The 13008-nt window shown below is 38.1% G+C and overlaps 1 protein-coding gene across 3 annotated transcripts in view; it reads right to left on the reverse strand.

Moving 5' to 3' along the window:
- Positions 1–4092: 4092 nt before the first annotated feature.
- Positions 4093–13008, reverse strand: part of ZNF804B (zinc finger protein 804B) — a 70949-nt gene continuing 62033 nt past the window's right edge. For all 3 annotated transcript variants that reach the window (XM_074864859.1, XM_074864867.1, XM_074864876.1), the window contains one exon: positions 4093–11564. In XM_074864859.1, coding sequence (XP_074720960.1) covers positions 7892–11564 — 3673 coding nt within the window. In that variant the 3' untranslated portion in view covers positions 4093–7891. The remainder of the gene's footprint in view (positions 11565–13008) is intronic.

Below are 13008 nucleotides of genomic sequence, written 5' to 3' on the forward strand. Positions count from 1 at the left end.
GCACACATACACAGCTTGGAGTACACAGAACAGTTTTATACATAAAATTGATAAATACATTTAATTTATTGATTTGCAAATGACAAATTTATTTGGTCTAAAAAGTTTATTGGTTCATAAGAATGAAATATTGATTTCTGTGTGTAATATAAGTTTTAGATGTGCACTTAAGTAGAGGCAGCAGAACTGCTTACACTGCTTGGTGGAAGTCTATCAAGCTTTTCAACCTTATCTTTATTTTGAAGGGTTTATAGCTAGGTCATAAAAAATGAGTTTGGGCTGAGTCTTCTTTTAAGACAGTCATGTATCTACTGCTTGACATCTCAGTCAAGAGCACTTCTAAGCACATTCACAAAACAGATTGGTCACTGTTAAACAGTAGATGTTTAGAGTAAATACTCATTACTGTAACTGTAGATTTATTTCTGTCTATAATTTCTGCAATTGGCTATTTGGCTTATTCTGTGTTTTCTGTTAAAGAAAATAATGTGTTTATTGACGAATAATAAAAAGTATTTTAAAAGTGCCGCATGCCTTATAGAAAAGTAAGGTGTTGACTTAAGTCTCAGCCTGATGGTCCTGAAGACAGTGAGAGTATTTCCCCTCAGCCCTGGGGCAGAGAAACGTTCAAGCACGTCACAACAGTGTGTCCCAATCTTAGGAAGGCAGCAGTGTAGTTCACTGGCTTGCAGATTCCTTTTATCCCCACACACATTGTTATCATTGTGCCTAGTGTCTAGAAAGAGCGAGATAATGAGCCACATTCCCAGTGATTCTTTATATTTCTGCATAAAGTTTATATTAAGATTCTTACTTTGCATAATAAGGTTAAGTGAAACCTTACACACCAGTACACACCAGAGTGTAGGAAAGATTTTGCTGGTGTTGCATGGGGACACTCAAATGTCATCTTTGAAGAAAATTGGCCTAATATGTTTCCAGCATCCCTTCCTGTACTGTTCTCTCTCTCTCTTCTGTTCTGGCTCAGTCTCATTTCCCTCTTTGGCTCTGCTGATATGATTGATTGCAGGACTAAACAGTGAATCAAAGCACAATAGGGGAAAGAAAGGGAAAGGGAAGGGAAAGGGAAGGGGAAGGGGAAGGGGGAGGGGGAGGGGAAGGGGAAGGGGAGGGGAGGGGGAGGGGGAGGGGAGGGGAGGAGAGGAGAGGAATCATTTTGAGAAAAGAAAAGAAAAGAAAAGGAAAGAAAAGGAAAGGAAAGAAAAGAAAAGAAAAGAAAAGAAAAGAAAAGAAAAGAAAAGAAAAGAAAAGAAAAGAAAAGAAAAGAAAAGAAAAGAAAAGAAAAGAAAAGAAAAGAAAAGAAAAGAAAAGAAAAGAAAAGAAAAGAAAAGAAAAGAAAAGAAAAGAAAAAGCAAAACCCACTGCAATGTGGGGGTTGAAACCTGTGCCTGGTGGTTGAGGAGAGGATGGAATATCTTTGAATCAGCCTTGTGTGCCTGGATCCTGAGTGGATTGGTTGTAGCCAAATAAGCTATTAGATTATCTCCAGATGCAGGCGTTGAATGCACTTTTAGCAAGTTTGTCGATGATAACTGGGAGGTGCTGTTGACTCTTCTGAGGGACAAGAGGCCTTGCAGAGGGATCTAGATAGATTGGAGCATTGGGCTATGATTACTGGGATGAAATTTAATAAGTCAAATACTGGATTCCGCACCTAGAATGGTGTAACACCGGGCACAAGTATAAATTGGGAGGGGAGTGGCTGCTAAGCAGCCCTGCAGAAAGGGATCTGGGGGTGCTGGTCGACATCAGGCTCAACAGGGGTCAACAGGGGTCAACAGTGTGCCCTGGCAGCCAGAAGAACAAACTGTATCCTGGGGTGCATCAGAGCATAACCAGCTGGCCAAAAGAGGCGATTGTCCCACTGTATGCAGCATTGGTGCAGCCTCACCTGGGGTACTGTGTGCAGTTCTGGGCCCCACAATTTAAGAAGGATGTGAAGATCCTTCAATGTGTCCAGAGGATGGCAACAAAACTGGTGAAAGGGCTGGAAGGAATGTCCTATGAGGAGCGGCTAGGAACTTTGGGCTTGTCTAGTTGGAGAAAAGGAGGCTGAGGGGCAACTCATTGCTCTCTACAGTTTACTGAGGAGGGGAAGTGGAGAGGGAGGTGCTGATCTCTTCTCCCTGGTATCCAGTGATAGGATGCGTGGGAATAATTCAAAGCTGTGCAAGGGGAGGCTTAGACTGGACATTAGGAAACATTTCTTTACCAAGAACTGGACTTGGTCCAGTGGAACAGGCTTCCTAGAGAGGTGGTTGATGCCCCAAGACTGTCAGTGTTTAAGAGGCATTTGGACAATGCCCTTAATACTATGCTTTAACTTGGTCAGCACTGAATTGGTGAGGCAGTTGGACTAGATGATCATTGTAGGTCCTTTCCAACTGAAATAGTCTAGTCTAGTCTGTTTTGCAATCATAGTAATTTTGTAGTGTGCCTGGCTGGGTGACAATGCTGCCTAGCCTGTGACCAAGGGCCAGAAATATTTAAGTCGCAGTACTCAGTACTGTGATGGAAGAAGACCTGAGAGCTCACCTCGGAATTACAAGAAGCCTTCCAAGGGCAGGGAGGTTTCCCATCCAAGTGGACGCTGGGCGAAAGAGGAACACTAAGAACAACCCCATCCCCAAGTTGAGACCCTGTGGAGTAGAGGCAATATCTGGATCTTCCTAAGGCTGGACACATTGAGACAGTATTTTAACTGAGGGAAGAAAAAAGAGTGTCTTGAAGCTAAACTTAGACAAAAGTAGCTACAAATATGTTTTTCTCTTCTTTTATACTGTCTCTAAATATCTGCTTTATTTGGTTTTCCATTTTTAAGTTAAATAAAATGTATATGTGTATGTGTTTCCTCCAAAAAACATCTCCATCTGGTGATAAGAGACCTTTCAAGTCTGGCAAAACATTTGTTTTTCATTCTCAAGGAAATTACTGTCCTAAATGTAGGTTTGGCCTGAACAGATGAATTGTGGAATAGAAAAAAAAAAACCCAAACCCAAACATCTTAGGCTCAACTGTTAAACAGATCTGGGATTTAAGCTTTAAGAAAGGGTGATTAGTAGTTAGCTTTACCAGGAATAGGAAGGTGTGGACAACTTAATTTCTTCACATGTTACATGCTAGTCAAAACAATATCAGTTTGTTCAACAACAGGTGAGATCTGATCTCAACTGGAAGTCTACTGTAGTTAACAGTTAATGGTATAGATATTAATTCACAGGGGATTTCCTTCAGACATGCCACATTTTTTAAGCTTGTCCAGTTCTGAATTTTGTTTTTATTATGAAACAACTTGATGAGGAAACACAATTTAATGGAATCAGATACTCTGTGTTGATTATGACTCTGTTGATTTGCTGTGATTTCAAGATTTTATAAAATGCTTGGGTCATGAGATGTCACTGCGTGACAGATTAATTTGGTCCCAGAGATTGGCCAAAGTATTTCCAGCTATGCAGATGTACCTAATAGAATATGTCCTCTGTTACACCACACCTCAAAAGATGGAGTTTTCTCTCTTACATGCACCTATGCAGACACTTGTTTTTACATTACTTCAAGCCTTTGTGATCACCTGGAGACATGAAACTTCTGAAACTGTCTACTGATGGCTATAACAAGCCTTACAATTACTATTAGTATAGCAGCAGTACCTGGGACCTCCAAAACTGAGTACCTATGTGACAAAATCCAATACCTTGTGTCAGAAAGCTTACAATATATATGAAAGATAGAAAAGGATACAATGAACAAACTGGAAAAATATAAGGTAAAAGGGAAAACATGGGATAAAGAGATACTTACCATGACTAAGGTAAGTTTCAAGGAATGGTGAGAAAGTGAATAAATAATACATTTGTGGATCCCACTGTTAGCTTCTTTACCAAAGGATCTTCTACATAAGCATTAGGAATCATAGCTCAGAGACATTATTTGGAGAACGTGACAAGTGAGTTATAAGTGTAATTCTAAATAAACTGATTAGTGCATAAAAATATCCAGGAGGATGTTGATCTATTAAAAGTACTTTCAAAAACCACATAGATAGAATAATTTTTTTTAAGGAATATTTATTTTCAGTTCCATTTAAACAACCCACTTTTGTAACACATACTAAAATCTTTAGGAAACATTCTAAGAAATTTCAGGATTATAGCCACAGGGGTGAATTAAATGTATTTCAGTTCTGCAAATTAAAATACAGAATATGTTTGCATCATTCTGCATTTTATTATGCTGCTGTCTTTTGGTATGCTTTACATTAAAAATACATGACTGACACTCTTTATACCAGTAAGCCTTTTTATTGAAAAAAAAATATTATTGCATTAACTACATTCCCAGGAATTCCTTGAATAACCTAAAAAAAAAAGCCGCGCTGCATGTACAATAGTGCAATTCACTTAGCTACTGTATAATATAAAACACTTTATACAGAGAATACAAAACAAAATTACTACTTTACATATTATACTAGCCAGAGTATTATCCAGTTTTAAATACAAACTTAACACTTTTAAAATCAATCTGGTCAAATGATATTTTTATGAAAATCTGCACAACAAATATACATGTTAAATGTATTCCAGAAGTGCCTCAGTTATCAAAAAATCAAAAAAACCCAAAAAATTTTATCATTGTTTAACTCAGGAAACTTTTGTTATTGGAATTTTACAGTGTGGGTAACCTGTTTCCTTGGATTATGTATCAAGGATATACAATCAAGCTAAAATAGATTATTAACTTGGAGTGTATATATCACTGCCACCAGGATATTGTAACTCTTCTAAAAATCAGTTTAAATAAAATCAAAATTGTAGCACGGCTCCATACATCAGGCTTTTAATAGTAATGATACATATTTAAAGTACATTACTGGTGAAAAACAAATGCAAGTAGAGCAAATATATGATCTCAGCTGTGCTAATAATTTTATTACATTTCTCCAAGAAAATCCCTTCTGTGTACTAAGAACAATATTGGACATTCCCTTTGTTGGTAGTCAACGATTGCTGTTTTGCTATTGTGCTGTTTCTGTTCCTTCTTAATCTCTCTTTTTTGCATCAATACCTCTCAAAATCCTAATTCCCATTGTTCCAAGAATTAAATTTAATCTTTATTGTCTATTCATTTGCCTTACCAGATCGTCCTTGTTGGTATTCAATGGTGCATGGACATCCTATGATTTGGTTCCTTCCTATAATCCCATTGTATTGTGCATACAGTAAGGGAAACACATATATTTTCCATAAATGATCTATGTAGTAGGATACTAAGTTTCAATTGGTCAGGATTCTTGCCATAGGAATTTCAACAATATTAACACTGTAAGAAGCAAGGATAGAAAATGTGTGTGCACACATTAAAGATGAGATTGGTCTGTCATTTCTTCTGTTCCATGTTTTTGTCTTCGTGTTATCTACTTAGGGTTCAAATGAACTCTTACATACAGTGAGAACAGCTGTGTTTTCTTGAATAGGAATGGAACTGGGCCCATAAATTTAAAAGTTTGTAGGGCTGGAAATTCATCTTTTAGGCTGGTATTAGCCCTGAACTGGTGGTGATGGCTGCGCAGTTCAGTCAGCCTCTTCTAGGGCACAGGTTGACCTGCTCCTTTAAAATGTCCAATTCAGAGTTTTTCTACAGAATATAAGTAATGTTTCCAAGTGGTTCACTGAGTGAGGGATCTCCTTCCAAGCAAGCAAGTATTAATTTTCAGAGGTGTTAAGTCACATTCAGTGAAATATTTTTGATAAAATAAATTTTCAGAAGTATGGAAATAATATGTAAATTCATATCTAAATTTGGGAAGATTTTCAGCCAAAAATGAAAGGAAGGTTCCCTACAATTAAAATGAGAAAATTAAACCATAAAGATAAGTAACTCCAAAATGGCATGGATCCATTTTGTTAATGAAATTAATAAATCAGCTGGAAATCCAACCAAAAGTTATTTGAGGGTGCTGGCTTTACTAACCTTTTTTAATACAAAAATGTTTTGCTTCTGTTCAGTCTCCAGATTTTTTGTTGACAGTTTTTATTTGATGGATAAAATGTTCAGTATTCAAAGAAACTTTAACTTTGCAAATACAAAACAAGCAGTCACAACGTGTAATGCCAATTGAAAAGTTTGGCATAATACCAGTTTATGCTGAAGCAGCTGCTTTTAGAAATTAAAACAATTCCATTCTATTGCAATGGATCAATCTAGTTAGAAAATTGGTCCTAAGCTGTATTTTAAATATCCAACTTATTTGCAATTAGATTTCTCAGTTTCTCAGATAGCCAGATATAATGGAATAAAATCCTCCAAAAATTTTAAAATATGTTTTACATCAATTCTGAAAGATACATTATTAATTGTTCACTACTTTATTGCTAAAGAATTGAAATTATTTCAGATGTTTCTAATCCAAACAAACAGGTACTGTCTGTCAGACACTTCACTGTCCAATTATATTGGGAATCATGCCTGCACTCTAACCATAATTATGAACTTAATTTCATGCTAAATATCCCACATTGAATTAGAAACATTATAAAAATAGTCAAAATGTGCCATTCAAAGAGATGCTGAAGCCCTCACCTATTTCCAGATACACAGTTATTACTAGCAATTTCAACCAACCTGAAGGTTGGATACATGCATTCAAACATTGCGGATTCAGAAGTTCAGTTTGTATGTTGAGAGTTTGGGAAGCCATGCGAGAATCTTGACATATTTGTTTAGATTCAATATACCTTGATGTATATGATGAGAACTGTGACATGGTTTTCTATGATACTTGACCTAGAGAGCCAGTTTCCACTCAGAATTTTACTTCTGCATTTTTATGAATATCAGAATAATTTTATAGGACCAGCCAATTGTTCATGTTGTTTGCGAAAGGGATGAAACATATTTACATATTCTTTGGGCAAGACTTTCCCACACATCAGGGCTCTGTTTCGTAGGAAAGAAGTGTTGCAGTTTTAGCCAAGGACCTCTGATGTTCGAAGACAGCACTAGCTGCTTAGCAGCTCTGGGCTGCTGCAGCCCACCCCTGACATACCCTATGCTACAGCCATAGACAGGCAATGCCAAAGAACTTGTCTTCATCCCCCTCTTTCCCTTGCTTTCTTGGATGCTTGGCTCAGGGAGAAAAATAGCAGCCTGCTTGTGCCAATGCAGAGCTCCCTTACACTAAGGGAATATTTTGTTCTGTACCTGTGGCAAGACTGCAGTCCCTTTACACCATCCAAGCAGCATAGCCTAGGGATAAAATCACTAAAGTATCTTTGAGATGTTATTGTGACCTCCTTTTCCAGTGTTAACTTATCACCCCTCACTCTGAGGCTCCTCAATTTATTTTGGCCAGGAAACAGAACCAGGAACTTGTGGTCCCAGATACCTTCTTTTTTGCTCAGTCTGAAATACCTTAACTAGACCAAGTACTATGCCATTGCATATACACACTCAGAAAAGCAAACCTTGGAGGTGTGTCGAGATTGCTCTACCTTAAATTGCGCTACTTTAATTCACTCATCAGTGTTGATATTCTTGGTCCCGTGATGTCTGAGTGCTGTGGTCCCAGTCCTACTGACAATCACAAACTTCACTTCAGGCTGTTTTTTCCAAACCTTCTGTCGAATGATACTAGCTGGACCCCATCCTCCTTGTAACAGTATCATGAAAGGCTTTAAACCAGCTTTTACTCAGTGATATGGGAACTAAATCAACATTCATATGCTGTCAGTCAGAATGTGGACTTAAAAATATTTGCCATTGTGCTCTCAGCAAAGCAGTACATTTCCCCTCAGACACATGATTGAACACTGAATAATTTATTTTATTAAAATTTGGGTTTGGAGCCATAGTGTAATTTTTGGGGCTAGTTTAAATAGCTAGAAACACTGAAAACTTCTTTTATTGTGGGTAACTGTTGGGTCTGGCTAGAGCAAGAATGGTGATGGGGCTCTTGCCCTTGGAATAATGGATGAACTAAGGGATTTGGATGTATAGCAGAAGGTGTGGCTGCATTCAGGTGTGGTGTAAATAAGGCTGGGATATATGCAGTGTGTGGCAGTACAGGGAAGGTCAGTGGGGAAGGCGGGAGGGGGGTGGTGGAGACCAAGTGCAATGGGTGTCCTGTCAGCAAAGCAGGGTGGGTGGGAATGAGGGCTGGTGCTAATGGGGAAAGTGATATGGGGGCAAAATGTGCCTGAGAGAGGGGGTGGAGGTGTGCCAGGGAGAGATGGCTGCCATGGGGATGTACAGATGCCGAGACAGCAAAACGTTGCAGCAGTGTGTGGTGAATGGTGGTGACAGTAGCATGCTGCTGAACAGGGAGGGCAGGAACTGCTGGTGTTGCAGACAAGGCAGCTGGTCCTGGGGCAGGCAAAACTTTCAGGTGTTTTGCCAGAAGTTGTTTCTGCATATGCTGCTGGGCTTGCAGCTGCAACAACCTGTATTTATCTACTTCCTCTGGTGAAAACGTGATAGGCTGCTGCGTTAAAGGAGAGGAGGTGGATTTACTGTACACTTCTAGGTCATTTACTGTGTCATCATACTTCTGCATAGCATTGTCACAAAGAGAGTTTGAACTGCCTTCTGCCTGGTTTGAGTCCATGTTTACATCATGTAGTTCTTCTTTGGTCTCTGTTGAATTAGCAACAACAGAATATCTATTAGAGGGAAAAGCACCAGGGAAATCATTTGGTACTGGGTCACAGCTTTGTATAAAGGGTTGCACTTCACTAATGAAGAGATTGGATTGTTCCTTTATTGCTGTGTTCCTTTTTATGCTCGGGCTCTGATAGCCTGTTCCTATCTGAATGATGTCTTTAAAAAGACAATGATCATAATCAGTGCCTGTTGAAAGAGCAACATTAGTTATCTCTGACGCTTCAAAGTTGTTTTTCTTCACACTGGTTTCCAACAAACTGCTTTCATTATGTCCCATGTCATTTTCATCTATGCTTAGCAGTTTCTCTTGCACAGGTAACATTGCAATGTCATCTGCTGCTGCTGAAAACTGGAGAGCAAAGTGACTTGGTGAGTGATCCTTTAATTCTCCTCCACAAATGTTTGAAAATCTCTCTGAATCACACATTTGTTCCTGGGTTTTCTTGGACTGCACTCTTTCTAAAAGTAACCTGGCTGTCAGTGACTTTCTTTTTCCACATATACCTTTTTCCAGGGTTTCAGAAGAGCAGGTGGAAAAGTTTTTTGACTGACCATTCACATTCAGAGAATCATAATGTGCAGTTTCAGCTTTTCCCGGTTCAGTTTTAGAACCTCTTTCTGTATTGTCACAGTTGTCAGTCTCTTTTGAGAGGGATCCTGAACTGCTGCCTCTTGATATTCTGCTACCAGATGATCTTTCACTGCTTCTTGAATCTCTGGTGGAACAACTTTTGGAGCTATGGTAACTTCTACTTCTACTATGCACTTTGCCAAAATGCTGGTGTCTTCGTCTGCTCTGTTTAGATCTGTCTCTGTGTTGTAAAACTTTATGCCTTGAACATCTTCGGTATTTAATTGTGCCCCTCTGTGTACAGTTTCTAGTCCTGTGATTTCTACTATGACAAAGATAATCCTCATCTGTATCATCAGAAGTGAAAATACACTTGTGCTTTGTGTGTTTACATTTGTGCCTTTCAGCTGTCTTGCTTTTTCTTTTACAACAAAAAAGCAAATGATTTCTGCTGTGATTGTTTGATGTGGGACTCATGTAGCTCATGTAACTACTTGTACTGCTAACTGAAGTGTCAGAATAGCTGGAATGTCTGTCAGAGGAGGACTTTTGAGGAGATGGGAATCTCCAGCATCTCATTAAATTTCCACATCCTTCATTTTCTGAATACTTGCTGTTTGAACATGATTTGTAACTAAGGAAACTTCCACTAGAGTCTTTTCCACTGTCACTTACGTCACTGCTGCAGCTGGCCACATCTTGAACGGATCTGCAGTCATTTTGGTTTTCACGTTTTTCCTCAGAATAAACTAAATGACATTTTGCAGCTTTAGACTTTTTAATCCTAGACATAAAAGCAGAAAAGGAAATGCTTTCATTTCTAATGTTCTGTTTTTTTCTTTCACAGCTATGAAAATGATGCTTTAAAGGTCTTCTCAGTGTTGTATGAAGACTTTTTTCTGTCACATAATCCTTTTGTGAGACATCAAGGTAACCAGGCACTTTGGGTATATTTTCATTCAAATAATCTTCAATGCATTTTTGACCATTTTCATTAATTTCTTTGCCTATATCTGACTCAGCTTTTTGCTTGGCCTTTCTTGGATTTAGGGAACCTTTCATCTTCTTTGGTTTCAACAACTGATTATCTTGTTCATTTGACATTTGCTTGTGTTTTATTAAACCTGAGGCTTCATTTTCATCTGCAGTCTTATTTATAGAGTGCTCTTCATAGCTTTCTTTGTTTGTTTCATGCTGTTTACTATCTCTGTGATTTAAAGAGAGTCTGAAGTCAAAATACAATGGATTACAGCCATATGAAATACAGGGTTCAGTTTTTGTAAACAAAAGTAATTCTGTGGGCCACTGCAGAGCAGTGGTGCCATCTTTGCTTACTACATGGAGGAAAGGCAATGACTGGGGCTTAACCTCTTTAACGATGGTCTGCCTTGGCAGTGTTTCCATATTCCCATTTGTGGTTTCTGAACTCTCCAAAGATCTTTCTCTTTTTACCACCCCAGGACTGTCATTAATGTTGCTTGCGCATGCCAGCTCAGGTGCTGGCTGTTGTGGGAGCTCAGGTAACTGGTCAGGAAGGTGGGCATTGCTGCGCTTGTAGGTGTTCAGCTGTGTACAAAAACTGCTAGCTTGACATGAAGGTGAAATGAGAGTTTCTAACACTTGCTCAGACTCATTCAATTGGCTCTCTTGTTCTGTTTCTCTAAGTGAACCAGAAAAATCCAAATCTGAAAGCTGTATTTTGACTTTGGAAAATGAAGGATGAGCATTGACCTTTTCTTCTAATTCTCTATCACTACTTTTATCACTCTCCTTTAGCATTTTAGGTTTTGCAGCTACATGACTTGATGCACTGTTATCCAAATCCATTTGGTCTTGTGTAACAGATGGCCCTTTATCCAAGCTTGCTTTCACATCCTCCTCCAAAAGCATGCCAGAACGACAGCCCTCAAGACCTTGTTTTGTTTTATGGTTTGGAGATTCACCACAATCATTTCCTTCTTCAGATGTCTCACTGAAGACTGATGCTGAAGACTCGAGCTTCAAAGGGACTTTTTTAGAGAATGAGAAAGACACTCCTGCCCTTGGAGAAGTATTCGTGCTATCTGGGAACACATGTGAGACTTGATTTCCAAGTGCATGGGTTCTTTCAGTAGGGGACTGGTGCCTACTTATGATAAGTTGCTGTTTCTCTAGTACACTGCTGGAGAAACCTTGTCCTTCACTCGTGTCGGTTCTTTGAGAACTTGCTGTGAACTTGCTACCCTTGTACAAGAAAATGCCATCTGGTGATCGCTGCTTTTCCATGACTAATCTGGGGGCTTTAAGCAATGGTCCACTTCCAGTGATACTGTAAGGTAATAAATAAAAAAAAAAAAAAAAAAGAAAAGCTCTACTAAGTAACCAAGTTAAGACAAAACTCACATTTGAAGAAGTCTGTCTGGTAAAGAAGGGTATCGGTCATGCTGTTACAAGGGAAAACTAAGTTTCTAAAGTTTCTAAGGGGCAAATGTGCAGTCTATCCCTGAGCTTGGGCTTTTATAAGGGCAAGAGAATCTTTACATACAAGAAATTATATGATTTGAAGTCAGCACATGAATGCTCTTTTTCAGAGTTATGCCCATGTGCATCCAGAATAAACAATATTGTTTTTATTCTGAATTTATATCAAGGACAATCTGGTCTGTTCTAAGTCTCGGTTTTCTGAGAGGCCACTGCAAAGGAAATTGTGCCTTGTTCAAAATGACACTTGCACCTGGAGTATCTGCAGAATCAAACTCTATAAGGGAAAAGGCATCATTCTACTTGCTTGGGGGGGTGTATGTATGATTTATTTTAAGAGTAGACTTTTATTTTATCTTTATATTATTCCACAATACATGACTTTGTGAAATATTCAAAGAGATATTAATGCTAAAACTATCACCAAACATTGGTGGGGAAAAGGACACAAGATGGATTTCCATCAATATTAATGGCAACTTCAGTGCTCTCATTATCAACCACATTTGACTTACTTTGCCATATTTTCTCTTTCTGTATTCTATTTTCATAAATTTTTGCTCTTCCCAAAACATGTCAGATTTTAAATCTGTGGTTTAGTTTTCTTGTACTTTAAAAAAAACCCATAAATCAACCTATTATAAGAAGGCCTTAACAAACATGGTAAATCATTGACTTCTTGCAACAGATAATTAACTGAGATTGGAATGACTGTTCCCATTTTCCATTAGAGATGAGACATATACAGCCACCATACAAATATTATTCCAAGTAATATTTTAAACATGCATTTCATTAGACCAATTATCTACATTTGCTATCAATGCAGTACTACAGTACACTTACATGAAAAAATTTTGGAAACAGCTTCAGTAAAGAGTTTGATTAAAAATTAGAAAATATTTTAATTAAATATAAATTAATTACAACTGTCAGATCTGCGTAACAGCTATCTATAAATAAGCTAGCGTGTTTTATAAATACTATAAAAATGCATTGATCTTCAGCAGTGGGAACGATATAAAGACTCCCTGGAGTAGGGTCAACTTGGAGTATGAGAATATGTATGCATTTCTGAGAATATCTTTGCATTTGCTATCAGGAGAAACAAATTCACCCTTATTTGTACATCAAGAAGAAATTATTTCTTGGAGAAGGCGTGTAAAGAGATCCTTTTCAAAGTCTCCTTGGAACAGCAAAATAAAGCTGCATTTTCAAATTTTCTGTGCACAAGATTAACAGCAATTTTTTGTCAAATTGTATTAGCTTGTTGTAAGAAACTCTGCTGGAAC

This window comes from Strix uralensis, chromosome 1 (genome assembly GCF_047716275.1).
Source record: "Strix uralensis isolate ZFMK-TIS-50842 chromosome 1, bStrUra1, whole genome shotgun sequence".
NCBI classification, from domain to species: Eukaryota; Metazoa; Chordata; class Aves; order Strigiformes; family Strigidae; genus Strix; species Strix uralensis.